This window comes from Enhydra lutris, unplaced genomic scaffold, assembly GCF_002288905.1.
Source record: "Enhydra lutris kenyoni isolate GAN:26980312 unplaced genomic scaffold, ASM228890v2 scaffoldscaffold52, whole genome shotgun sequence".
NCBI lineage: Eukaryota > Metazoa > Chordata > Mammalia > Carnivora > Mustelidae > Enhydra > Enhydra lutris.
In genome coordinates, this window is record NW_019154136.1 from 1,057,739 (window position 1) to 1,084,530 (window position 26,792).

General features: G+C 40.6%; 1 protein-coding gene across 5 annotated transcripts in view; it reads left to right on the plus strand.

Annotated features, from left to right (window-relative positions):
• Positions 1-2,384, plus strand: part of LOC111157099 (CTP synthase 2) — a 99,045-nt gene extending 96,661 nt beyond the window's left edge. For 3 of the 5 annotated variants that reach the window (XM_022518341.1, XM_022518343.1, XM_022518344.1), the window contains 2 exons: positions 1,048-1,158; positions 2,156-2,365. In XM_022518341.1, coding sequence (XP_022374049.1) covers positions 1,048-1,117 — 70 coding nt within the window. In that variant the 3' untranslated portion in view covers positions 1,118-1,158; positions 2,156-2,365. Of the gene's footprint in view, positions 1-1,047; positions 1,159-2,155 lie in introns of all 5 variants that reach the window. The other 2 variants (XM_022518342.1, XM_022518340.1) reach the window with 2 other exon arrangements.
• Positions 2,385-26,792: the final 24,408 nt, after the last annotated feature.

The window sequence follows — 26,792 nt, forward strand, 5'->3', positions numbered from 1 at the left end:
CTGCTCTAAAAATTAAGTAGGGGATATCTTCTACTTGATTTGTTTTGAGGAGCTGTTGATTCGTGTTTAACATATCTTGTCTTTTCTGCCAATTCTTAATCCTCTTCTATCTACTCTTCATTCTCGAACCCCGCCCCCACAGCCTTTCCAGTATTTTGTCCAAAAGTCAAGGAGGAGAGTGAGGTTGTCTTTTATATTCTTGTTGACGTATTTATTGATACTTGCTCAATATGTTTAGAGTAAATATTCGCTTCCTAACATGTCAGCAGAGGGTTTCTTCAGTTGTTCCCTTTCCTCCTTTAAAAAAAAAAAAAAGAGTGGATTTTCACGTGTTATGGAATTCAGAGTTCTACTGCTATCCATCAGCAAAAAGTTGGTCAAGGCTAGGAATGGGTCAGGCATAAAACACTCACTTCCTGGCAATGTCATCTCCATAGGTCAGTAGAACTCCTGTGGAGTTGATCTACTTGCTGATTTATTTGGAACCAAGCAAGAAGAACCCCTGATCTGAGCCCATAGCTCAGGTTAAAACTACAGCTGCAGGGCTCTGTCATGGAGAAAATGTACTTCTGAGGGATCCCAACATGGCAGCAGCCATGTCAGCCATCGGTCCTATTCCGAATACTGCATGGGTCTCGAGGTAGTGGGGGCATCCCATAAAGCTTCTGATGTGAAAATAGCATAATTGTGCAAATAATTTCTCAAACCCTTGGGTGTATGAGAGTGTCTGTTAGAATGGCAAACTTTCATGCTGCTGGTCTACATTAGTGGTCTTTAGAAGATTATAAATTTTAATCTAAATTAAAATGCTTTTATCAATTTTCTGAACAAGTTACTTCCAGCTTAAGAGGAAAGCAGGTGATCAGCTCCTCTGACAAAAGATCACCGTGTGTGGTGGGACTAACCTCCTTCTAGAAAGTGGTAGTACTATATCCCTTAGCATTTTCTCTGAGTGGAGATTAATTACAGAACGTGTTTGGAATTGTAAATAGAATAATTGTCCAGGGTTTTTTACACCTTGCTAAATTAGTTCCTCTTTTGATCTAGTGATAGATACAGCGATGCCAGTGATGATAGCTTTTCAGAGCCAAGAATAGCCGAGTTGGAAATAAGCTGAAAATAACACAGGACTTGGAATAATCAGGACTGCCTGTGAAGGTAAGATGGAAGTCTCTAGTATTCTCTGTTTGTCTTCCAGACAAGCTGTTGTCCTGGGGGAGAAGGGAGAGTTATAGGACTTGCCCTGCAGGATTTCGCTCTCGAGGGATGCTCCTATTTGCCCGGCACATGTAGCAAATAGGTGATCCCCAGGCACCGTCCTTTTGGGAAACCGGAATGCATCCGAGAAAGCTCGCAGTTAGCATGGGGAAAATGGAATGCACCTGAGGTCAGGAATAAATATGTAAGCTCACCTCTAAATGTGTATCCGGAGGCTAGAGTGGTTAGAGTTGTCATAGATCAGCAAACTTGTTCTGTAAAGGGCCAGATCATAAATATTTTAGGATTCGTGGGCCGTTCAGTCTCTGTTGCAATTATTGTCCTTTGCCATTATAGGGGGAAAGCTGGCGTAGACAGTACGTAAATGAATGGACATGGCTGTGTCCCAATAAAACTTCATTTACAAAAGCAGTTTGCTGAGCCCTGGTTTAGGTAATTCCTGGAAAAGCAGATTTCTTTGGATTTGTATGAAATAAAATGGTATTTTATTTCTTTGTAGGGAGATGCCAGAGACCGGCTGGGCTTCTGAGGCCAGCTCATTTCCCTCATGGTTCTTTCAGGCTTTCTGAGGGAGGATAGCAGCCTGGATAAGTTTATTAAATTCAAGCTCAGAGCCTGATACTGCCTGGGACAACTCTAGTGTTATGGCAGGCCTCCGAGTAGATGAGCAGCTCTCTATTCACGGGATAGCAGCTTCTGGAAAATGTGTAAAGAGTTAATGGCTCCAGTATGAGCTCTCTTCATATCACCTAGCGGCAGGATCTTCATGGTCCCCAGGGAAAGCATATCTCCCTCGATTTTGATTTGCCTCAAACATGGAGACCTTTAGGAGCAAACCAAAATGGCGCAAAGACTAGCTTGAGGTACTTGAAAGACTTACATTATTCAGTTTCTGATGTTGTTAATACTTGTATTCTTCTTCTTCTTCTTTTTAAAGGCTCTGAAGTCACTGAAACCAGGATGAAGGAACTGTCTGAGGAAATCACCACACTCTTAAAGAATCACTCTGTTTTCTACCAAACATACATGTAAAGCCTCGAAGGGGATCTAATTACAGATAAACCAGAACCAAGGGGCTACTTTCCTTTTCAGTCCAGAGGTGGCCTTTGGTTCTCACAAATTTCTGTAGCTGATTAAACTTTTTCTAGCAACCTCAAGGGGGAGAAAGCGTGTTTGTGTCTTGTCTGGCATATGGTGATGTCCCGGCCGTGAGCGAGGATCAGGGTAACTGAGCCTTCACTGTGCTGTACGAGAGGGCTGGCAGGGCACACGTGACAGTGATTTTTGAGTCAAACAGGAGTCGTTCTGTGACCTGAAGCTCAAACACTGATTCGTGTGCTGCCCAAGCTTCTTTCAGTTTGTCACCATGTTTATTTTTAGTTAAAAGTAAAATTAAACAAGTCTAAGATGCGGGGGTGGGGAAAGGAAAACTTTCGTCACAGGCAGGCAGAACGTAACGGGGCATAAAAATATATGTTACCTATGTTATATTCATTGAAGCAGAATTCACATAACATAGAATTAACCATTTCTTATTTTATTTTATTTTATTTTTTAGAATTATCTACTTTATTATTTCTTTAAAAATTTTATATATTTATTTATTTCAGAGAGACACAGGTAGCTTGGCAGGGGAGGAGCAGAGTGAGAGGGAGAAACAGGCTCCCCACTGAGCAGGGAACTGATGAGGGACTCAATCCCAGGACCCTGGGATCATGACCTGAGCCGAATGTAGTAGACATTTAACCAACTGAGCCACCCAGCCGTCCCTAGAATTAACCATTTGAAAAATTCTATTTATTTATTTATTTCTGTATTTTCTTTATTTTTAATTATCATGTAATGTATTTGTTTCAGGGGTACATGTCTGTGAATCATCAGTCTTACACAATTCACAGCACTCACCATAGCACATACCCTGCCCAATGTCCATCCCCCAGCACCCCCATCCCTCCCACCTCCTCCCCTCCAGCAGCCCTCAGTTTGTTTCTCAAGATTAAGAGTCTCTTATGGTTTGTCTCCCTCTCTGTTTTCATCTTGTTTCATTTTTCCCTCCCTTCCCCCATGATCCTCTGCCTTGTTTCTCAAATTCCTCATATCAGCGAGATCATATGATAATTGTCTTTCTCTGGTTGACTTATTTTGCTCAGCATAATACCCTCTAGTTCCATCCACATCATGGCAAATGACAAGATTTCATTTCTTTTGATGGCTGTATAGTATTCCATTATATATATATATGTACCACATCTTCTTTATCCATTCATCTGTTGTTGGATATCTGGATATCTTGGCTCTTTCCATGGTTTGGCTATTGTGGACATTGTTGCTGTAAACATTGATGTGCACCTGCCCCTTCAGATCACTAAATTTGTATCTTTGGGGTAAATACCCAGTAGTGTGATTGCTGGGTCATAGACTAGCTCTATTTTCAACTTTTTTTTTTTTAATTTTATTTATTTATTTGACAGAGATCACAAGTCTGAGGTGCCCCATTTTAGGCTGATTTTAAAGAAATAACAGACGGGGCGCCTGGGTGGCTCAGTGGGTTAAAGCCTCTGCCTTCGGCTCAGGTCATGATCCCGGGATCCTGGGATCGAGCCCCACATCGGGCTCTCTGCTCAGCGGGGAGCCTGCTTCCTCCTCTCTCTCTCTCTCTTCCTGCCTCTCTGCCTACTTGTGATCTCTCTGTCAAATAAAAAAAAAAAAAGAAAAGAAATAACAGACATAGGAAAAGCTCTGAAAACTGAGGAGAAGTTACCACTTGTGTACAGGAGGTATATGGGTTATTAAACTGTTCTTTTTCTCTTGTTAATCTGGTTTGGTTTTGTTGTTGTTGTCGTCGTTGTTGTTGTTGTTGTTGTTTTTAGTTCAGGGGGTATCTTCTATCCCAGGCTTTGGTGGAAATAGAACATGAACTTGGTGAGCTTTAGTCTTTAAGGTTCATGTCCATGAGGATCTCTAAAACATGGTGGCAAAAAAATGGATACCATTCAGTTTTCTCTCTCTGGGATGGGGCTCACTTTCCATCCTGGTAGCTTCCTTGGTACTACCTTCTCCTTTGAGAAAAAAACTAGTGAAAAGCTGGGGGATCCAGGTGGCACTGTGTGATTACATAGTTCATTTTTAAACCTTACTGTCAAGTTTTAAACTTCCCATCTTTTCCTTGAACAAGAAATTGTTTTCAAAATAGATGTATTGGGTTGATTTGTTTTCCCTGGGGGAGACAATGCTTTCAGTGAATATGCTGAGCGTGTTCGATATTGAGAGTAAGATAAAAGCATAAAACCTGGAGTCTGGTGTCAGTCTACCAGGAAACTGTACTTTTCCACGCTGAATCACCCTCTCAAGGGGCTTCTGTGAACTAGAGAAAGCTCATCTCATGCCATAGGGGCCAAGATGTTACTACTTGTTACAATGGTCACTTCTGTAGAGAATTTAATGGCAAGAGGTTAATATCATTTGAAACTATCTAAATTTCTGGAGTTGTAATTTTTGAATTTATTTGCACATATATATGATTTATGTATTAATTTTTAGAGAGAGAGAGAGAGAGAGAGCACAAGTCGGAGGGGCAGAGGGAGAGGGAGAGGGAGAGAGAATATCAAGCAGACTCCCTGCTGAGGAGAACCCAGTGTGGAGCTCGATCTCACAACACCGAGATCATAACCTGAGCCAAAACCAAGAGTTGGAGGCTTAACCAACTGTACCATCCAGGTGCCCCCGCACAAGTATATGTTGTTTAATTGTCAAACTTGACAAGTATGAAGACTCAGAAATAATTTTTTTTTTTAAGATTTTATTTATTTATTTGAGAGAGAGCGAGAGGGAGAGAGAGAGAGTGCACCGGCAAGCACTGAGGGACAGTGAGAAGGAGAAGCAGATGTCCAAATGAGCAGGGTGCCCAACGCGTGACTCGATCCCAGGACCCTGAGATCATGACCTGAGCCGAAGGCAGACCCTTAACCAATGGAGTCACCCAGGTGCCCTCCAGAAGTAATTTTCCACCCAGAATGTGACTTCTTTGATTCATACCAGGAAGATTTCTGATAGGATGAGAGGTATTTATTTATTCATTCATATTGACATAACGTATTATCTTTTTGAGGGGTACAGGTCTGTGATTCATCAATCTTACACAATTCACAGCACTCGCCATAGCACATACCCTCCCCAGTATCCATCACCCAGCACCCCCATCCCTCCCACCCCGTCCCCTCTAACAACCCTCAGTTTGTTTCCTGAGATTGAGTCTCTTAATGGTTTGTCTCCCTCTCTGTTTTCATCTTGTTTCATTTTTCCCTCCCTTCCCCTATGATCTGCTGTCTTGTTTCTCAAGTTCTTCCTATTCACTCCTATCAGTGAGATCATATGATAATTGTATTTCTCTAATTGACTGATTTCACTTAGCATAATACTCTCTAGTTCCATCCACATTATTGCAAATGGCAAGATTTCAATTTTTGATGGCTCCATAGTATTCCTGTGTGTGTGTGTGTGTATCACATCCTCTTTATCCATTCATCTGTTGATGGACATCTAGGCTCTTTCCATAGTTTGGCTATTGTGGGCATTGCTGTTATAAACATTGGGGTGTATGTGCCCCTTCGGATCACTACATTTGTATCTTTAGGGTAAATACCAAGTAGTACAATTGCTGGGTCGTAGGGTAGCTCTATTTTCAACTTCGTTTTTTTTAAAGATTTTATTTATTTATTTGACAGACAGAGATCACAAGTAGGCAGAAAGGCAGGTGGGGGGTGGGGGTGGGAAGCAGGCTCCCCGCTGAGCAGAGGGCCTATTTCAGGGCTCGATCCCAGCACCCTGGGATCATGACCTGAGCCGAAGTCAGAGGCTTTAACCCACTGAACCACTCAGTTGCCCCTATTTTCAAGTTTTTGAGGAACCTCCATACTGTTTTCCAGAGTGGTTGCACCAGCATGCATTCCCACCAACAGTGTAGGAGGGTTCCCCTTTCTCCGCATCCTCACCAGCATCTGTCGTTTCCTGACTTGTTAATTTTAGCCATTCTGACTGGTGTGAGGTAGTATATTATTGAGGTTTTGATTTGCATTTCCCTGATGTCGAGTGATGTTGAGCACTTTTTCATGTGTCTGTTGGCCATTTGGATGTCTTCTTTGGTCTGTTCATGTCTTCTGTCCATTTCTTAATTGGATTATTTGTTCTTTGGGTGTTGAGTTTGATAAGTTCTGTATAGATTTTGGATACTAGCCCTTTATCTGATATGCCATTTGCGAATATCTTCTCCCATTCTGTCAGTTGTCTTTTAGTTTTGTTGACTATTCCCTTTGCTGTGCAAAAGCTTTTCATCTTGATAAAGTCCCTTCCTTCCCTTGCCTTTGGAGATGTTTCTAGGAAGAAGTTGTTGTAGCTGAGGTGGAAGAGGTTGCTGCCTGTGTTCTCCTCAAGGATTTTGATGGATTTCTGTTTCACATTTAGGTCTTTCATCCATTTTGAGTCTATTTTTGTGTGTGGTGTAGGGCAATGGTCCAGTTTCATTCTTCTGCATGTGGCTGTTTAATTTTCCCAACACCATTTGTTGAAGAGACTGTCTTTTTTCTATTGGTCATTCTTTCCTGCTTTGTTGAAGATTAGTTGACCATAGAGTTGAGGGTCTATTTCTGGGCTCTCTATTCTGTTCCATGGATCTATGTGTCTCTTTTTGTGCCAGTACCATACTGTCTTGATGATTACCACTTTGTAATAGAGCTTGAAGTCTGGAATTGTGATGTACCCAGCTTTGCCTTTCTTTTTCAACACTCCTCTGGCTATTCAGGGTCTTTTCTGGTTCCATACAAAATTTAGGATTATTTGTTCCATTTCTGTGAAAAGAATTGATGTTATTTTGATTAGGATTGCATTAAATGTGTTGATTGCTTTAGGTAGCATAGACATTTTAACAATATTTATTCTTTCAATCCATGAGCATGGAACATTTTTCCATTTCTTTGTGTCTTCCTCAATTTATTTCATGAGTATTCTATAGTTTTCACAGTACTCTAAAGTTATCTGTGAGTACAGATTCTTTGTCTCTTTGGTTAGATTTATTCCTAGGTATCTTCTGGTTTTGGGTGCAATTGTCAATGGGATTGACTCCTTAATTTCTCTTTCTTCTGTCTTGCTGTTGGTGTATAGAAATGCAACTGATTTCTGTGCATTGATTTTATATCCTGTCACTTTCCTGAATTCCTGTATGAGTCCTAGCAGTTTTGGGGTGGGGTCTTTTGGGCTTTCCACTTAAAGTATCGTATCATGTGCAATGATTGAGAGTTTGACTTTTCCTTTGCTGATTCGGATGCCTTTTATTTCCTTTTGTTGTCTGATTGCTGAGACAGAATGAGAGTTTTTCATGGCTTTTGAAACACATTTTCTTTTTTTTAGATTTATTTATTTATAAGAGAGAAAGAGCATGATCAAGGGGAGGGAAAGAAGCAGGCTCCCTGCTGAACACAGTGGCCAACCGAGGGCTCAGTCCCAAGACCCTGAGATCATGACCTGAGCAGAAAGCAAGAGTGGGATGTTTAACTGACAGAGCCACCCCAAACTTTTGCTTTTCTGAGTGAATATCACAACTCCATGGTTTTATCCCATATACTCGATGTTGTTTTTCTTCTGCTCTCCATTATCTTTCCTTTGTTCCAAGCTTCCTAAGCATAACTGTTTAACTGGGGTTGAAGGGAGATCTGTTTTAACCTGTTTAAGAATGAAGAAGTAAAAAGCATGATTGCACTTTATCGTTTGAAGGGGACAGTATCTGAAGCAGGCGGTGGCAAACTATAGCCATAGGCTACATCCCACCTAGTTTTGTTAGTAAAGTTTCATTGGCACACAGATGCACACACCTTTTTTTGTGGGGGGGGGCTATTGTCTATGGGTGCTTTCCTGCTGCAAGAGCAGAGCTGACTACTTGTTGGAGACCCACAAAGCCTAACATTTTACTCTCTGGTGCTTCGAAAAATAAGTTTGTTTAAAAAAAAAAAAAACCCAAAAAACAAGTTTGTTGACTGTTACCCAAAAGGAGCACTATAAGAAAACTTTACAAGTCTCTGGCGGGATCTCAATTTTCAAAGTCTTTTTTCTATGTAATGAAGACATGCTCTTTAAAAGGTTCTAAAAGAATTCCTGACCTGCGGTTCCACATTGAAAGACTACAGAAAAGTCTCTTTTCAACTTTAATCTTCAGCCACCTTGTTCCCTTCCCTGGAGACTGTTTTATCAAATTGTTCTGGGTCCTTCCTGCTACATACCAGGCAAAGCTGATTGTTTTACCATAATATTTAAGCAGCATTCTTATTTCAGATGAAGTTATATTTCTCTCTTTAGCGAGGAAAGAATAATTAGGAATACTAAGGAAAAATGTACAGGGGGAAGGTCAGTACCTGGTTCAGCTTATGACGGATATTGTGTATACACTGTGGGCCCAGATTTCAATGCAGCAGAGAATACGGAAGACCTGCAGAATGTGGTCTAGTTGGGGGAGGGCCCTTCAAGATAGTGCTTGAACCCAATCCTGAAGGATGAGTAGGAGTCAAGTAGATGCATCTTCGTGTTAGAAACACTGGCAGGACCAGTCATTGGCTGCTCCAAACATTTCCCAAGGATGCACTTGAAACATAGTGAGCCCACTTCCTCAAATAACACTGCCCAAATCTGGAGCATCTTGAAAATGATGAGTTCATTGTGAGGGCTCTCTGTCTTCTCACTAACAGGCAGAGAGGCTTTGGTGGTGAGAAACCTAGACTTTAGAAGAGCTCTGTGATCTTTTTTTCTCTTCCCTGTTCTAACCCCAGCTGCTCTCTAGACCAGTGCTATCCAAAAAATAAAGTGTAAAATAAAATAAAACCTGAGCCACTGTATTATTTGAAATTTTCTAGTGGCCATATTAAAAAGTAGAAAGAAACAGGTGAAATTATATAGTAGTATAATATTTTATATATATTAACTTTAGTAGTATAATGTTACATTATACTACTAAATATTATAGTAATTATACAGCACAGTTCTAGATTCTCTGTAAAGAGGATGTACAGATTTACCACTTGCTCATGGTAGAATCCCTGAGTATATGTCACAGAGCACAAGTATATATATTAATATCTCAATGCATGTCACATTGGGTTATGCATATTTTTGTGTTTGAGATGTGAAGGGGTTTGGGACAGACCCCCCCCCCCCAAAAATGTACCACTTGTGGCATGTGGATTATTTTGAGCTGAAGGCACTTGAGACCCTACAGACTCATGAGAAACATTTGTCCCTCCCTTCACCACAGAGAAGAATCTAAATTGGGAGCATCTTTCTCAGAATAAGGGTTATTAACAGAGATAAATTTTATCTGAGTGACCCATGTGTATGGTAGGGCAAACATCTAATTACCAAACCTCTGCTCTTCTTATCACCCTGTGAAGTGCATTCATTTCCTCTGAATTCCCAGACACCTGCCCCCCTCTCCTCGGTTCAGAATGACACACAGACCTTACTTTGTCTGTCTCCAGAATTTCCATGTCTATGTGAAGTCCCCATATGTACATCTGTTAAATTTGATTTTCTCCTGTTAACCTGTATCATGTCGATTTGATCCTTAGTCCAGCTGGAAGGACCTTAGAGGACTTCTTGCTCCCCAACAAGCTGAAAGCAGTATAGGTCAGTTGTATATGTGACTTGGTATTGGATTTGGTAGTCTGCCTTCTTGCTATTTTTTCTGGTGGCTCCCCAGGTGCTCTACCCCTACATTTGCCTCTGGATTTTGAGAAAGCACTTCCTTCTCTCTTCCATAGAATTTTCCAGATGCTGCACAGCATTCTTAAACAGAGAAAAGAATTAGCTGGGTTTGCTGTTCTAACATTTGTCACTCTACCCAGGACCATTGTAGGGGAAATTTACTTGGCAGGTCCTTTCAGATTCTCCTTAAGAACATTTGCAAGTAGTGAGCATTTTTTGCTTTCAAAGGAGAATAACATTGACAGTAAAATCTACTAATTGCCAGTGTTGTACTTCTACATTCTGTCTTTTAAAAAAATTATCTGAGTATAGTTGCTACATGGTGTTACATTAGTTTCATATGTACAACACAGTGATTCAAACATTTTGTCATTGGTATCGATATAGTTAATAAAATAGCAGAGCCCCTGGCAAGTTTCAGGTAGAAGCTACTAGTGATTAGCAAATTTGGCCCTTCTCATCATTAGGACGAAAGAAAATGGAACTATTATTTTTTATTAAAAAAAAAATTTTTTTTTTTAAAGTTTTTTTTTATTTATTTGACAGACAGATCACAAGTAGGCAGACAGGCAGGTGGGGGTGGGTGGGGGGATAAGGCTCCCAGCTGAGCAGAGAGCCTGATCCCAGGACCCTGAGATCATGACCTGAGCCGAAGGCAGATGCTTAACCCCTGAACCATCCAGGCGCCCCTAAAAAAATTTTTTTTTAAAGATTTTATTTATTTGTTTGTGGGGGAGAGAGCACAAGCAAGGGGTGTGGCATGCAGAAAGAGAAGCAGGCTCCCAGTTGAGCAACAATCCTGACATGGGACTCTATCCCAAGTCTCCGGGATCATGATCTGAGCCAAAGGCTGATGCTTAACTGACTGAGTCACACAGGTATCCCAATAAAAAAAATTTTTTTTTTTTTTTTTGAGTCAGCTTTGCTAGTAGGGTGGTGCTAGACAGTGACTTGGAGTCCTGTATTCAGATAATTCAGTCTGATGTTAGGAGCATTTAGGAAGAGATTTATAGCCGAGTGACATCTGATTCTTTCTAGTGCTTCAGTGGTGAGATAGAATAATGTCATGGCATCTTACTGGGGAGGTGATGACATGGAGGCAAGGCTTCCTGCGTTACTAAGAGAAGCTCCCACACACGTGGATGTGCACAAGAATGATTTGCTTCCACCTGGAATGGAGCTGGGTAGATTTCTGGAACTGTGACATGTTTTATGAAGGGATTCTATAATAGCAATAATGGGACTTTCAGCTGTTGAATGAACAGTGGGAAATGCTACGCAGATGGGAATTTATTAAATTCGTAAATTGCACTAGCCTCTCTTTCCACAGCTCTCCTGATTCCTGGCCATTTCCGACTTGTTAATAAATAATTGTATATTAGTGTAGCTCTTTTCGAATCTAAAAGAGAATAATGGCCTGCAGCAGATGGAGAGCCTCTAATGCTAATGACCCTATCAAAGTTGTTTTAAAATGTCAGTTAACAAAAGCAAACCATAATATTGGAGCAGAAAATCCTTTAAGTGGCTACCTAAAGGATGCCTTTCTAATGGCTATGTAAATGATGTTTTCTTTAATTTAGGAGTGAGATTTAATGTTTATTGGACATTTGTTTTAAATTTAGCACCTCGTCTAGTTTGTTGATCTCAAAAGCATGTTTTGATTCAGACTAACCCCATTTTAAATGCTCAGTAGTGGTTTTCTCTGGCATGCCAGACTCTGTGGCTGGGAGCACAGAAATGCGAAGCTTGGTGTCCACAATACAGCCTTAGCAAGAGTTTATATATAATGTGACTTGTGCCCTTAGTGATTAGGGGAATATGGGGGCAAGGCTAACCTTAACCTATGGTTCATATCTTGCAAAGCTGGGACTCGCCAAAGTCAAAGCCCCCTTCATGGAGAAAATGGAGCTGAATTGAATACTGGAAAAGTATTGACCTGAATTAGATAGAGGCAGCCTCCCCTATAACAACATCCTCTTGATCAGAGTCTGGTAGTGTTTTCCTGCATCTGTTTGCTCTGTGTTTAATCTGGAGCCAGACAATATGGCTTGACTAGCTTTGGAATAGCAATTGTTTGCTTTTGGTCTCGCGGGTCTTGCAGAAACAGGCCAGCTTAACCCAATTCAACTCAGGCAGAGAGAATGCAGAAAGAGCATCAGAGGAAAAATAACATATAACCTAGAATATCACATGGAAACATAGCACAGCTCAGGTAAATGCTCGAGGTGTTTTTATTTTGTTTTTATCTTGCTTTCTTTGGTTCCTCCATTGCAACTTAATTCTTACGGCACCCATAGAAACTCAGGAAGGCAACTGTGATAGCTACTAACTGACTAAACATGATAGCTACTAACTTCAGGGGTTAAGCTACTTAGAATTTACATCCTAGAAACAAGGCTTATTATGAAGGCCAAACGTGCCCTTGGTGGGATTCCACAGCTGTGAGAAAATGCAGAGAACCCGATCACGGTAACGTATTTTTGTTCACGCCAGAGGTTTTCTTCAGCAAAGAAGTAGGTAAATATGCTGGCATATACTCATCACGTGACTAAAAATGTCTTCTTTTTTTTTTTTTTTTGGTAAGACATCTCTTTTGTTCACCCAGAGACATACCCGGAAGTGACCTTATTATGCAAGGGAAATGTGTTGCCAAAAACTTCTTAAGCCCTTTTACTATACCTTATTTAACTTAAGAAATCTTATTTTATCCTTGGTTAGTCCAAGGCACCTGATTTTCTTTTAATCCCACCCCAAATATTTTCTTAAAAAGGTATAATAAATCCCTGAAACTTTGACAGTGCTGTTTGGTACACGTGTTCATGTCAAATTTCTACAAATGGCATTGTGCTACAATTCTTACTCATATCTTCCTGCTGTTGTTCAACACCGTGTTTTTTGTTTTTTAAAGGAGGTCCTACTTTTTTATTTTTTCTTTGAGGTCCTACCTTTTTTTTTTTTTTTTTTTTTTAAGTTTTTTCTTTTTTTTTTTACAGACAGAGATCAAAAGTAGGCAGAGAGGCAGGCAGAGAGAGAAGGGGAAGCAGGCTCCCTGTTGAGCAGAGAGCCCGATGCGGGGCTCGATCCCAGGACCCTGGGATCATGACCCAAGCCGAAGGCAGAGGCCCTAACCCACTGAGCCACCCAGGTGCCCCCAACACTGTGTTTTTAAAGTCTCTCATTTAGTTCATTGCTTTGGGCTGCTCCACAATAGTCTCTCATCTCCATCCATTACATTTAATTACATATTTCTTGAATTGCACCCACCTTCCTGTTGCCACAAACAAGGCCGCACAGAATCTTCCTGAACATGTACCCTTATGGAGATCTAGGTGAGTTTTTCTGGAATACACATATCCAGGAGTGGAACTGCTGGGCCATAGGAAATAGACACACTTAATTTTGCCAAAACTGGCCAGGTTGCTTTTCCGGAGAGTGGCCATCGCAGCCTGTCCACATTTCCATCGGAAGCCGAGGAGCATGTCAGTTCCCATGGTACCTGCCAAGTATTTGTTATTCACCTTTTTGATTTTTGCCCATCTGATAGGTGCAAAGTGGTATCTCAATGTTGTTTTGATATTTCTCTGATTGCTGGTGATGGTAACCATTCTGGTTTCCTCCTTTATGGATTGTCTCTTTTTTAATCTGTGGGGTTTTTTTTTTCTCTTTGACTTCCTGACTTAAATATATATATATATATATATATATATATGTGTGTGTGTGTGTGTGTGTGTGTGTGTACACACAAATATATAGTAGCTTTATTGAGATGTAATTTGCATGCTGTAAAATACACCCACTTAAAAAGCAGTTGTTAGTTTTTTTTTTTTTAAGATTTTATTTATTCATTTGACAGATAGATCACAAGTAGGCAGAGAGGCAGACAGAGAGAGGAAGGGAAGCAGGCTCCCTGCTAAGCAGAGAGCCCGATTTGGGGCTCGATTCCAGGACCCTGGGATCATGACCTGAGCCGAAGGCAGAGGCTTTAACCCACTGAGCCACCCAGGCGCCCCTAGCAGTCGTTAGTTTTTAGTACATTCACAATGTCATGCAAGCATCACGACAATCCATTTTAGAACTTTTTTGTCCGCCTCAAAAGTGACTGTTCCTTTAGCTGCAGGAGACGCATTTAGGTTGGGCGCTCCCTGTAACCTTGTTGGTTGCACCGGTCTCGACAAAAGGTCCGTGAACTCTGGTTGCTGGAGCCCTGGTTTCTGCTTTCCACAGCAGGGCTCAGCGTCCCTTGAGTGTGCGAGCTTCCTCAGTGGCCTGCCCACGAATTCTTCCACAGTGCATGCCTTCCCTTCGTGCTTGTCACCTGCCTCGGTTTCTGTTTGCTTGCAATTAAAAGAATCTAAACTAAGTCAGAAATTTGTACCTAGAAGAAGGATTTTGCAAGGAACAGACCCTAGAATGTGGAATTGATGGAGTTGTAGTGGGTGGCAGAGCCGCCCCCCCGTCCCCCGTCTTTTCTAGAATAAAGGGCAGCAAAACTGTTAATCAGACTATGATTCATTTCCTCCGGGGGCTGTGTACCTACCGGTAAGCTGTCTGAATGTTTCGCAGGGTGAGCTGCTTTTTTGCCTTTCTTGAGGTGCTCTGAGAGAGAGAGTGCTAAGCTTTGGTTCAAGATAATCCAGCTGAAAGAAGAGAACAAGGCTGGTGCAGAGCTCGATTAAGAAAGCAGACAGCTGGGGCACCTGGGTGGCTCAGTGGGTTAAAGCCTCTGCCTTCAGCTCAGGTCATGATCTCAGGGTCCTGGGATCGAGCCCCGCATCGGGCTCTCTGCTCAGCAGGGAGCCTGCTTCTCCTCTCTCTGCCTGCCGTCTGCCTACTTGTGATCTCTGTCTGCCAAATAAATAAATAAAATCTTAAAAAAAAAAAACAAAAAAAAGAAAGCAGACAGCCGGGTGCCTGGGTGGCTCAGTGGGTTAAAGCCTCTGCCTTCGGCTCAGGTCATGATCTCAGGGTTCTGAGATTGAGGACCGCATTGGGCTCTCTGCTCGGCAGGGAGCCTGCTTTCTCCCTCTCTCTCTCTCTCTGCCTACTTGTGATCTCTGTCTGTCAAATAAATAAATAAAATCTTTAAACAAACAAACAAAAAGAAAGCAGACAGTCTGGCCAATGATCTGATGTATCAAAGGTCTGTCTGTCATGCCCCCCAGGAAGTGGGCTGCTAAGATGGTACAGTGCTCAGCAAGGGAGTCCTCTTAGCACCATTCTCACGTGGGGCTCTGGAAGACACTGGGTGAAGGAAATTCAATGGGCACAACCTCAGTTAATCAAGGATCTCTTTTCACTGCCAGAGAAGCGAATTGGCAAGTGGACATTTACAGAAGATGGTCCGGGAGGACTATGTCCATGCTTGATATGTTGCTTTACTTTTTGCCTTTTTATCAAACATTTTTGGTCTCTCTCTGCTCATGTAGTATATCGGGTATCATCCAGGACACAGAATGCAAGACCACGAGATGCCACATCTCATTCTGCCTGAGTCATGGACATTACCAAGAGATACTTGACTTGGCAGCTCGATGGGGAGACTACCTATAATTTTTAATTGTCTCCTAATGGGGAAGGGGGGTGGGGGTTCAGTCCTTTCTTGGTTTTATGTGGAGTAACTGTATTATGTTAGGTGGTAGTATTTAAAAAATTTGAGCATAGGATTACAGGCACATGCACACATACGTGTGTGTGTGTGTGTGTGTGTGTGTGTCCATGCACCTAAACTACCAAAGATACACTATGGTATACTCTTATTATTTTGTCTTCCCAGAGCAGAGAAGAAAACTGTATTAGTCAGGTTTCTGCTGTGATAACACTACATAAAAACTAACCCCCCTTTCCCTGTCCCCCACCCTCTCAATGGCTTACAAAAATAGCACTTATTTCTTACTCATGGGTCTGCAAATGGTTGTGGCTTTTCAGCATTTGGCTTCTAGCTGCAGGTTGGTTTCTGGTCTGCTCTATGCATCACTAGTGGATACTCAAGGCATGTTCTTCTCATTGCCAATGGCAGAAGTACAAAAGAGGCCAAACCAAACTCTGTGAGCACAGTTAAAGACTCTGCTTCAATTCCGTTAGCAAAATCATTGAGGACTGGGATTTATTCTCTGCCCACAGTAAGCCTTCTTACAGGAGGGGAAGGAACGAAGAATTGAGAATAAATAAATCATTCTGCCACTCCCTCTTCTTCTAAGAAATCAGGCATGTGGTTTAAATGTGTTTTCTCTCTCAGAAGATTACGTTATTATCCATTCAGTTGCTCATGTTAGAGCCTATGATATAAGAGAGGGGCCAGATTGGGAAGGGAGGAGCATTTCTTTAATTTCAGATATATTGAGCTCGAGGTGAGTATGGGATAGAGAGATGACAAGACTCTTGGCTATCTAGACCAGAGCCAAACCATTCTGGTTGTTTATGTTCCTATTCAAGCTCCTACAGGTTTTATAAATGGGGCTACTGATGAGTGTTACTAGTTTCTTAAAGGCCTCTCCACTTAGGTGTCCTTATGATGTAACTCTCATGAAATTATTCTGGATTTTGAACTGAAACTGGTCCTGGTCCTGGCTTTTCATATATAACTTTGTGAATTACTCAATGTCAACATCAAGGTTTCTATGTGAAATTACCATGCAGATTTTTACTACTTCAGACAAGTTTTATGACTGAAAGGCATTAGCAAGTAGTATTTTTCAATCTAGAACTGCTTTAGTCCACCATTTGTAAAGATTCTCCTGAAAAAGAATTTTTTGTGCTTGTGTAAATACACTTGAGTCATCATATCTTGTGCAAATTGTCTGTATTGATTAATGGTCTCTTGTTTGCTTCCTTTTGCTTGTTGTATTTATAGCTCGCATTACTTATAATTGTTGGACAACATAATATGGACCAGATGGCTTCATTATTCTGTGTTTCACATTTTGAATTTTAAATGTTGTGTTGGACTGCCTGTCAGTGGCCAGCTGTGTCCTGGAGGAGATATGAGGCCAAAGCATAGTTCAAAGATCCTAGCCCAGATTCCATGGACAGTAAGAGCTGTTGAAGTATTACATTTGAGGTTTCCTCTGGCCCCTCTGCCCTTGGAAATTCAGACTGGAAGGCCAAAAGGGAGAGAGAGGCTGTGTATCAAAGGCTTTCTGAAGCACTCAGCTGGCCCATGATTGCATTGTGTTTGAAAAGGCTTTTTTCCCAATAAGCTCACCAAATTTATTATGCGTTAGGTTTATTTTGTGTGTATTATGTGTTAGGTATATATTATGTGTTAAGTATAGCTACTAATATTTTAAAATAAGTGTATCAGTCAGGGGCTTAGCAGGAAACAGATGATATACTCAAATAGGATAATTGAAGAATGGTTACGTAGAGACTCTTTACAATAGTATGGGCAAAGGAATTGAAGAATGGTTATGTAGAGACTCTTTACAATAGTATGGGCGAAGGAAAACAAGGTACAGTGAAGTAACAACAGTCTTTTCTGGTCTCGACTTCAGACTAAAAGATTGGTTCTTCGTGGATCATGAGCTTACTGGCTTTTGTACTGGAACTTACCTCATCAGCTCTCCTGTTCTCAGGTCTACAGACTTGGGCTAGAACTATACATTAGCTTTTCTGGGTTTCCAGCTTCTCCAACTTGCTGACTAATCCTGTAAATCATGGGACTTACTCTCCATAGTCATGTGAGACAATTCCTTATAATAAACTATTCTATCTCTCTCTCTCTCTCACACACACACACACCCTGGAAATCCCTGACTAATACAGAGGTCAAGGCAACAGGGGTTGTGACCTTTCTTAGAGGGACACATAGATAATCCTAACCACCAGGGAGAGGGGGGAGCTAGGGGAATAAACACCTAAATCTTACCTTTCTCCCTGGTGCCTCCAACTGGTTGAACTCACCTGGAAGTTATAGCACAAGAGAACCAGTTGATTCAGGCTTTATTTTTAAATTTTTTTTTTAAGATTTTATTCATTTATTTGACAGACAGAGATCACAACCAGGCAGAGAGGCAGGCAGAGAGAGAGAGGAGGAAGCAGGCTTCCCACTAAGCAGAGAGCCCGATGTGGGGTTCGATCACCAGAACCCTGGGATCATGACCCGAGCTGAAGGCAGAGGCTTTAACTCACTGCGCCACCCAGGCACCCCTGATTCAGTCTTTAAAGAGTCTGAGATATAGAGCAGGATGGAGGGTGAACAGTGAGTCTAGAGAGGCAAATGGAACCTTCCCAGATAATTTTCTATTACAACTATTGTTACCATATTCTTATATATCCTCCAGAGATATGCTATCGATACAAAAGCATATATAGAGACCTTGGTAATTTTCATGGTATTTCAAATTCTTCCAAAAATATCATTTTGATAGCTACATGATATTAGGAAGCATTTTATTATGAAATAGTGTTACATAGAATAGACTTACATTTATATAATATAAAAATAGAGTAATGAATGAAATTCTCGTGTATCTGTGATGTTCCTTAGAAACTAGAATACTTGGCTCAGTCGGTAAGGCGACTGCCTTTAACTCAGGTCATGATCCCAGGGTCCTGGGATGGAGTCCTGAGTTGGGCTCCTGACTCTGCAGGGAGTCGGCTCTCCCCTCTCCCTCTGCCCCTCCACCAGCTTGTGCTCGTTCTCTCTCACTCTCTCTCTCAAATAAATAAATAAAATCTTAAAAAAAAAAAGAACACGAATATACCAAAACTTCTCAAGACCACCGTGGGCACTTTCCCAATTATATTCTTCCCATGAAGGGTAACCTGTGATAATATTTTCATTATCATATTTCTGAATATATATGTATCCCCAAAAAATATATTGTCAACCTTTGTGTAGTTTTGACATTTCTGTAGTTTCAAACTGCATGTAGGCTTCTGAGAATCAACTTTTATCTTTAACATTTTATTTTTGAAATTCATCCAAGTTGATGTATATTATTTTAATTTTTGCTACTGTATATTGTTCCACTGTGTGTCTATGCTATAATTTATTAATTTTACCATCAATGGACATTAGTTACTTCTGCTGTTTTATGGTATTGCTCTAGAATTTCTGGGTATATGTATGTGTATGAATTTTTCTAGGATTAATACCTGGGAGAAAAAAACCTGGGTGATAGGGATTATCTTCAAATTTATAAGGTAATACCATATTTTAGTACAAAATTGTTGTTCCAGTTTTCACCCCCCACTGCCAGTGTATTAATTTTATGGCCTCATATTCTCACCAAACAATGTTTGTCAGTTCCGACGGGTATAAAATGGAAGTAACTGTTCATGTCTTTTGCCCATTTTTAGTTACTCATTTTTTCCTTTTTGATTTGTAAAAATCTTTTTTTTTTTAAAGTATCTTATTTATTTGACAGAAAGACAGTGAGAGAGGGAACACAAGCACAGGGAGTGGGAGAGGGAGAAGCAGGCTCCTCAAGGAGCAGGGAGCCCGATGCGTGGCTCAATCCCAGGACCCTGATATGATGACCTGAGCTGAAGGCAGATGCCTAACAACTAAGCCACCCTGGTGCCCAGTAAAAATTCGTTTTATATTCTAAGCATCCATCTTTTGTCTGTTGTATTGCAAACACCACAAATTAAAGTTCATCAACACTAAAGACATTTGATCATAAAAACATAACTTTAAGAGAGTGAAAAGGCAAGGCACATAATATGAGAAAAAGTTTTTAATACATATGTTGAACAAAGGACTGATACTCATTAAAAACTCTTTCAGGTCAGTGAGAGAAATACAGACATCTCAATTTTTAAACATGGGCAAAAGCTTTGAACAGGTACTTCATAAAAGATGATCTCTGGGGGCTCCTGGGTGGCTCAGTGGGTTAAGCCTCTGCCTTCGGCCCAGGTCATGATCTCAGGGTCTTGGGATCGAGCCCCGCATCGGGCTCTCTGCTCGGCGGGGAGCCTGCTTCCCCCCTCTCTCTGCCTGCCTCTCTGCCTACTTGTGGTCTCTCTCTCTCTCTCTCTGTCCAATAAAAGTAAATCTTTAAAAAAAAAAAAAAGATGATCTCTGAGTTGCCAATAAACATAGGAGAAGATGCTCAGCTCATTAGTTCTCATTAAGACACAGTAAGAAGCCACTCTGTACTCTCCAAATCCTAGGGCTAGAAAAACTAGTGTTAGCACTGATGTGGAGCACCAAAAACTTTTATTCTATACTGGTGGTCATGTATTTTTGTACAATTGCATTGGAAGATAGTATCTACTTTCTAGTAGTATGATAGTATAAAGTAAAGTTGAACCTAGGCATAGCTATAATACACAGCTCCATTCCTAGGTATATACCCAACAGAAATGGCTACACATGTTAATAATAGCATTATTCATCAGAATCAAATGCTGAAAACAGCCTAAATGTTCATCAAGAGTTGTTTATCTATGCAACAAAATGAGAGAATCTAACAACTATGGGGAAGAATGAAAGATACTAGATAAAAAAGAGAGCATACTATATGATTCTGTTTAACTAAAATACAAAAATCTGCAAAACAAATTAATGGTAATAGAGTAAAAATAATTACCTTCAAGGAAGGTGATGACTTTGAGTGAAGATACTGAGGGCATCTGGAACTAAAAACATTATCTTGTTCTGAGAGTGAGTACATGAGTAAATTCAGTTTGTGGAAATTCCCTGAGGTATGTACTTATGATTTCTGTACCTTTGGTATTTATATAACACTTTAGTAAGAACTATCTTAAAAATGCCATGTGTTTGGAAATCAACAAAAACATGTCAAAATAAATAATCATGAGTAAAAGAAGAAATCGTGATGGAAATGTAACTTAATGACAATACTGCATATTAAAACAGGTTAAGTGGTACTATAAGGGAAATTTATAATCTTTAATGTTTACATTGGAAAAGAAGAGAAGCTTAAAAATATGAGCCATGCATCCAAATATAACACTAAAACCTTTTTTTTAAAAAAGGATAAAAACAACAATAAAAATAAATGAAATAGAAAATAAAAATACAATTTAAAAATTCAAAAAAAAGTTGGTTCAAGGAAAGAAAAAAAAGAGAGAGAGAAAGCCATAAACAATGTTTAAGGGTGACAAAGGAGGACATAACTACAGGAAGTCCAACCATATCCAACTGTACAGTTCTGTTCTGTTTTGTTTTTTAATATGTTATTGTGGAGGGATGGAGTGACTGGGTGATGGACATTGGGGAGGGTATATGCTATGGTGAGTGCTGTGAAATGTGTAAGCCTGATGATTCACAGACCTGTACCCCTGAAGCAAGTAATGCATTATATGTTAATTTTTAAAATGTTATTTTTAAATAATCTTTGCGCCCACCACGGGGCCCAAACCAGCAACCCCGAGATAAAGAGTTGCAGGCTTTACCAACTGAGCCCGCAAGGTGCCCCCAGTTTTTGTTTTCTAAAGATCTAAAGATTACCCCATGTGGGGGAATGTATTACACAGGAACTTGAGTGGATGCAAGCAGACTAGTTAAGAGGTCATTGCTCTAATCCAGATGAGATGTAATGGTAGCCTTTTTGGGACTAGTTGTCTCCTTAGAAAGGATGTTCACATTCTAAAGTTATCTATTTATGGGGTGTCTGGGTGGCTCAGCGGGTTGGGCCTCTGCCTTTGGCTCGGGTCGTGGTCCCAGGGTCCTGGGATCGAGCCCCAAGTCGGGCTCTCTGCTCAGCTGGGAGCCTGCTTCTCCCTCTCTATCTGTCTGCCTCTCTGCCTACTTCTGCCTACTTGTGATTTCTCTCTCTGTCAAATAAATAAATAAAAAATCTTTAAAGTTATCTATTCTCTTAACTTTTCTTACAATATTTTTATTGTTTGATGTTCACTCTTAAAACTGTAATCTTTGGGGTGCCTGGATGGCTCAGTGGGTTAAAGCCTTTGCCTTTGGTTCAGGTCATGATCCCAGGGTCCTGGGATCGAGCTCCGCATCGGGCTCTCTGCTCAGCGGGGAGCCTGCTTCCCCCTCTCTCTCTCTCTGCCTGCCTCTCTGCCAACGTGGGATCTCTGTCTGTCAAATAAATAAATAAAATCTTTAAAAAAAACCTGTAATCTTTGATAAAAAATATGTAGTATGAGGTAGAGCTATGACTTTTTTCTCAGATGGAGAACCATATATATTAATGCAACTCACTCAAAAATAAATTGAAATACTACCCTTGTTGTATATTATGTCTCCATATTTACTTGAATCTATTTCTGAATTCTCCATTCTTTGTTCTACCATTTATTTGTCTCTTTCTATGCAGATACTATACAACAGGTTTTACAGTAAGTTTTAATGCCTGGAAAGATAAATAACTGCCCTCCCTATTTTTCTTTAAATTTTCCTTGTTTTAATTTTTTTACATTTATTCTTCTATATGAGCTTTAAAATCATTTCGCCTATTAAAAATCCTCATTTTGGCTAAAATTAACAAGTCAGGAAATGACAGATGCTGGCGAGGATGCAGAGAAAGGGGAACCCTCCTACACTGTTGGTGGGAATACAAGCTGGTGCAACCACTCTGGAAAACAGCATGGTGGTTCCTCAAAAATTGAAAATAGAGCTACCCTATGACCCAGCAATTGCACTACTGGGTATTTACCCTAAAGACACAAACGTAGTGATCCGAAGGGGCACGTGCACCCGAATGTTTATAGCAGCAATGTCTACAACAGCCAAACTATGGAAAGAGCCTAGATGTCCATCAACAGATGAATAGATAAAGAAGATGTGGTATATATACACAATGGAATACTATGCAGCCATCAAAAGAAATGAAATCTTGCCATTTGCGATGACGTGGATGGAACTAGAGGGTATCATGCTTAGCGAAATAAGTCAATCGGAGAAAGACAACTATCATATGATCTCCCTGATATGAGGAAGTGGAAATGCAACATGGGGGGTTTGAGGGGTAGGAAAAGAATAAATGAAACAAGATGGGATTGGGAGGGAGACAAACCATAAGTGACTCTTAATCTCATAAAACAAACTGAGGGTTGCGGGGGGGGGGGGGCGGGGGGTGGGGAGAGGAGGGTTGGGTTATGGATATTGGGGAGGGTATGTGCTATGGTGAGTGCTGTGAAGTGTGTAAACCTGGCGATTCACAGACCTGTACCCCTGGGGATAAAAATACATTATATGTTTATAAAAAAAAAAATCCCCATTTTCATGCTGATTGGATGGCATTTATTTATTATTTTTAAAAGAACTGACACTTACCTTCCATTCCAGAAACATGTTCTAATTTTCCATTTATTCAAAACACCTTTTCTTTTCCATGAGTATAGATTATCAAAAGGTGACTGCTATTATGTTTGGTATTTTATGCCTTTTATTTGAATATCTGAAAGTGCTATTCATTTTGTTATGTAATTTAAGAAGCAAATAGTGCCCATTTATTTTTTTATTTTTATTTTTAAAAGATTTTATTTATTTATTTGAGGGAGAGACAGTGAGAGAGAGCATGAGCGAAGAGAAGGTCAGAGAGAGAAGCAGACTCCCCGTGGAGCTGGGAGCCCGATACGGGACTCGATCCCGGGACTCCAGGATCATGACCCGAGCCGAAGGCAGTCGTCCAACCAACTGAGCCACCCAGGCGCCCCCAAATAGTGCCCATTTAGTTAACCACTTAATAGTCTAAACATTTCCAACATTTCTTTTTTTTTTTTTTTTTTAAGATTCTATTTATTTATTTGACAGACAGAGTTCACAAGTGGGCAGAGAAGCAGACAGAGAGAGAGGAGGAAGCAGGCTCCCTGCTGAGCAGAGAGCCCGGTGCGGGGCTTGATACCAGGACCTGGGATCGTGACCTGAGCTGAAGGCAGAGGCTTTAACCCACTGAGCCACCCAGGGGCCCCCATTTCCAACATTTCGAGTGTGTTATTTTGAATATGGAAATTCTTCTGGCTCTGAGAATTACTGTAAACCTCTGATTTATGATTAGGTTGAAGAGAAGGAAAAGTATTAAAATTAGACTAACCAATTTTACAGGTAACATATAACAGACATGTGTAACTATTTTTTTTAAGATTTTATATATTTATGGGGCACCTGGGTGGCTCAGTGGGGTAAGCCTCTGCCTTTGGCTCATGTCATGATCTCAGGGTCCTGGGATCGAGCCCCCGCATCAGGCTCTCTGCTCAGCAGGAAGCCTGCCTCCCTCTTTCTCTGCCTGCCTCTCTGCCTACTTGTGATCTCTCTCTCTGCCAAATTATTTTTAAATCTTTATTAAAAAAACCCTTTATATATTTATTTGTGAGAGGGAACACAAGCAGGGCAGAGGCAGAGGGAGAAGCAGGCTCCCCACTGAGCAGGGAGCCCGATGTGATGCGGGTCTCAACCCCTGGACCCTGAGATCATAACCTGAGCCAAAGGCAGATGCTTAACCCACTGAGCCACCCAGGCTACCTGCACGTGTAACTTATAAATCTGTTTTACATCATTATCTCTTTTACAGATGCGACTTTCCAGCTTTTGATTTCATCATGTAGCAAAAACATGGGAGACAGGTTTTGGATTTGAATCAAATTATCTTCATTATTTCTGGGTGAATCAGGATTAGATGTTCATCCAGAATTATTTAACAGTTACTAATGAAGCTGCTTGGGTCTCTAGTATCCTCCACCACCTTTCCCCCATTACCTTGATGCTTAGAGAGGAAAAAAGACTACTTTCAAATAGTTAAGACTCCTAATGAGTGAGAATGAGCAAAAATGTTACCGACATTATTTTCTTTACATGTTTTAGTGAGATTTTAGTCTAGTGGAATAAGATGACAGATGTAGCTCCTATTTATTACCTGAGTTTCCCCAGAGATGGTTCTGGAAACACCAATAGGTTTGCACCCCTACCTGCGACAAAGGATGTTTGGAGATGAATCTTGCCAGTGAGAGAAGAAGAAGGAAAGAGTGTTGATTAGTTTTCTCTGTCTCCAGTCTGATTCAACAATCAACTGCTCCTCTATGTTTTAACCTCTCCTCTCTCTTGCCAAACTTTATTTAGAGAAGACAGCGGCCCTCCCAGAAACCACATGACTGTGGAAGGTAACTATTTGGGGAAATTATTTTTCTTGATACCTATATCTAAAATGAAGCAGATATGAGAACGTGAGGGGAAAGTCTAAATGTGGTATGTTTCAGGGAGAGGATGACAGAATTAATTTTCAGTGTATGTTAATTTAAGCAAGATGTAAATTGGCTCTAGTCACACAGTTGGAATGGGGCTCCTTTGTGGCAGTGGGTGTCAACCCGAGGTACACATTCGAATCACCTGGGGTAATAGGAAAAACGCTAGTGTTTCAGCCCAACACTTAAGAAGTTCTTACTCAGTTGGTCTGGACTGAGCCTGGGTCTGGGCCTTTTAAAAACCTCCTTAGTGATTCTAATATGCAGCCAATATTGTGAACACTGTTTTGGGGAAATTACAAAAGGTATAGGAGGATCAGATTTTTTTAACAACGTGTGAAACACAATCAGCAAAATTTGGCAAGGGATTGCAAAATGATGTGTCAACAAAAAGTAGTAGACATTTATTTTAATTCATCCTGTTAGGGAACAAACAACCAGTGTCCAAATCGTTAAGTTTATGGGGTTAATTTTTTTTTAAAGATTTTATTTATTTATTTGACAGACAGAAATCACAGGTAGGCAGAGCAGCAGGCAGAGAGAGGAAGAAGCAGGCTCCCTGCTGAGCAGAGAGCCGGATACGGGGCTCCATCCCAGGACACCGGGATCATGACCTGAGCCCAAGGCAGAGGCTTTAACCCATTGAGCCACCCAGACGCCCCTGGGGTTAATTTTTCTAAATTGACATTTTCATACCGAAATAATATTTCCACCAAATGAAGAAGAGTGCCATTATCTCACATGTGTTATTATGTGAAGTCATATCTTGATCTTCCAAAATATAACAGTTTAGGAAGACCTGACCTAGCATGATCAGCTTTTAGATTGTGGAGCCATATATGTCTGTCACTGTGATAAGGTGATTTCTGGAAAATATTTCATGAAAAAAATCTTTGGGTTTCATTTCAGTCTTAAAGTTATAATTCATATTGGAAAACTAAGGTCATTAAACCTTTGGGATTTATTCAGTTGTTCATTTATAGGGTACAGGGAATTACAGATATTTTCAGTGCCTACTAGGCCTTTCATTTTCCCCAGTTTCCAAAACAGTTCTGCTTAATAATGTGCAGATAAAGCCAGGATTAAACTCATGCTTCTGATTATTCTTGATTATTGTTTTTTAAGTGACATATTACATTGGCTTTATTCTTGTCACTTTCCTCTGATGCTCCAATTATCTAGGCATCAAGGATCATAATGAAATAACAAGAAAGGAGAATGTTAAAAGATCATCTGTAGGGGCACCTGGGTGGCTCAGTGGGTTAAAGCCTCTGCCTTTGGCTCAGGTCATGATCCCAGGGTCCTGGGATCGAGCCCCGCATCAGGCTCTCTGCTCGGCAGGGAGCCTGCTTCCCCCTCTCTCTCTGTCTGACTCTCTGCCTACTTGTAATTTCTGTCTGTCAAATAAATAAATAAATCTTAAAAAAAAAAAAAAAGATCATCTGTATAACACCAGTGGGTTGACATGTATGATAAAACTAGCTTTCCAACCTGGGAATGAGTCTGTATGAGTCATAGATCCTTCTTTCCTATGAGAAGTTGAGTCAAATTAAGAAAAAAACAAAACAAAACAAAAAAAGGATGGGGGAAGATGCCAGCTGGTTCAGTTGGTAGAGCTTGCAATTCTTGATTTTGGGGTTGTAAATTTGAGCTCCAATTTGGGTGTAGACATTACTTAAAAATAAAATCTTAAAAAAAAAAAGGAAAGAAAAAAAGGATGG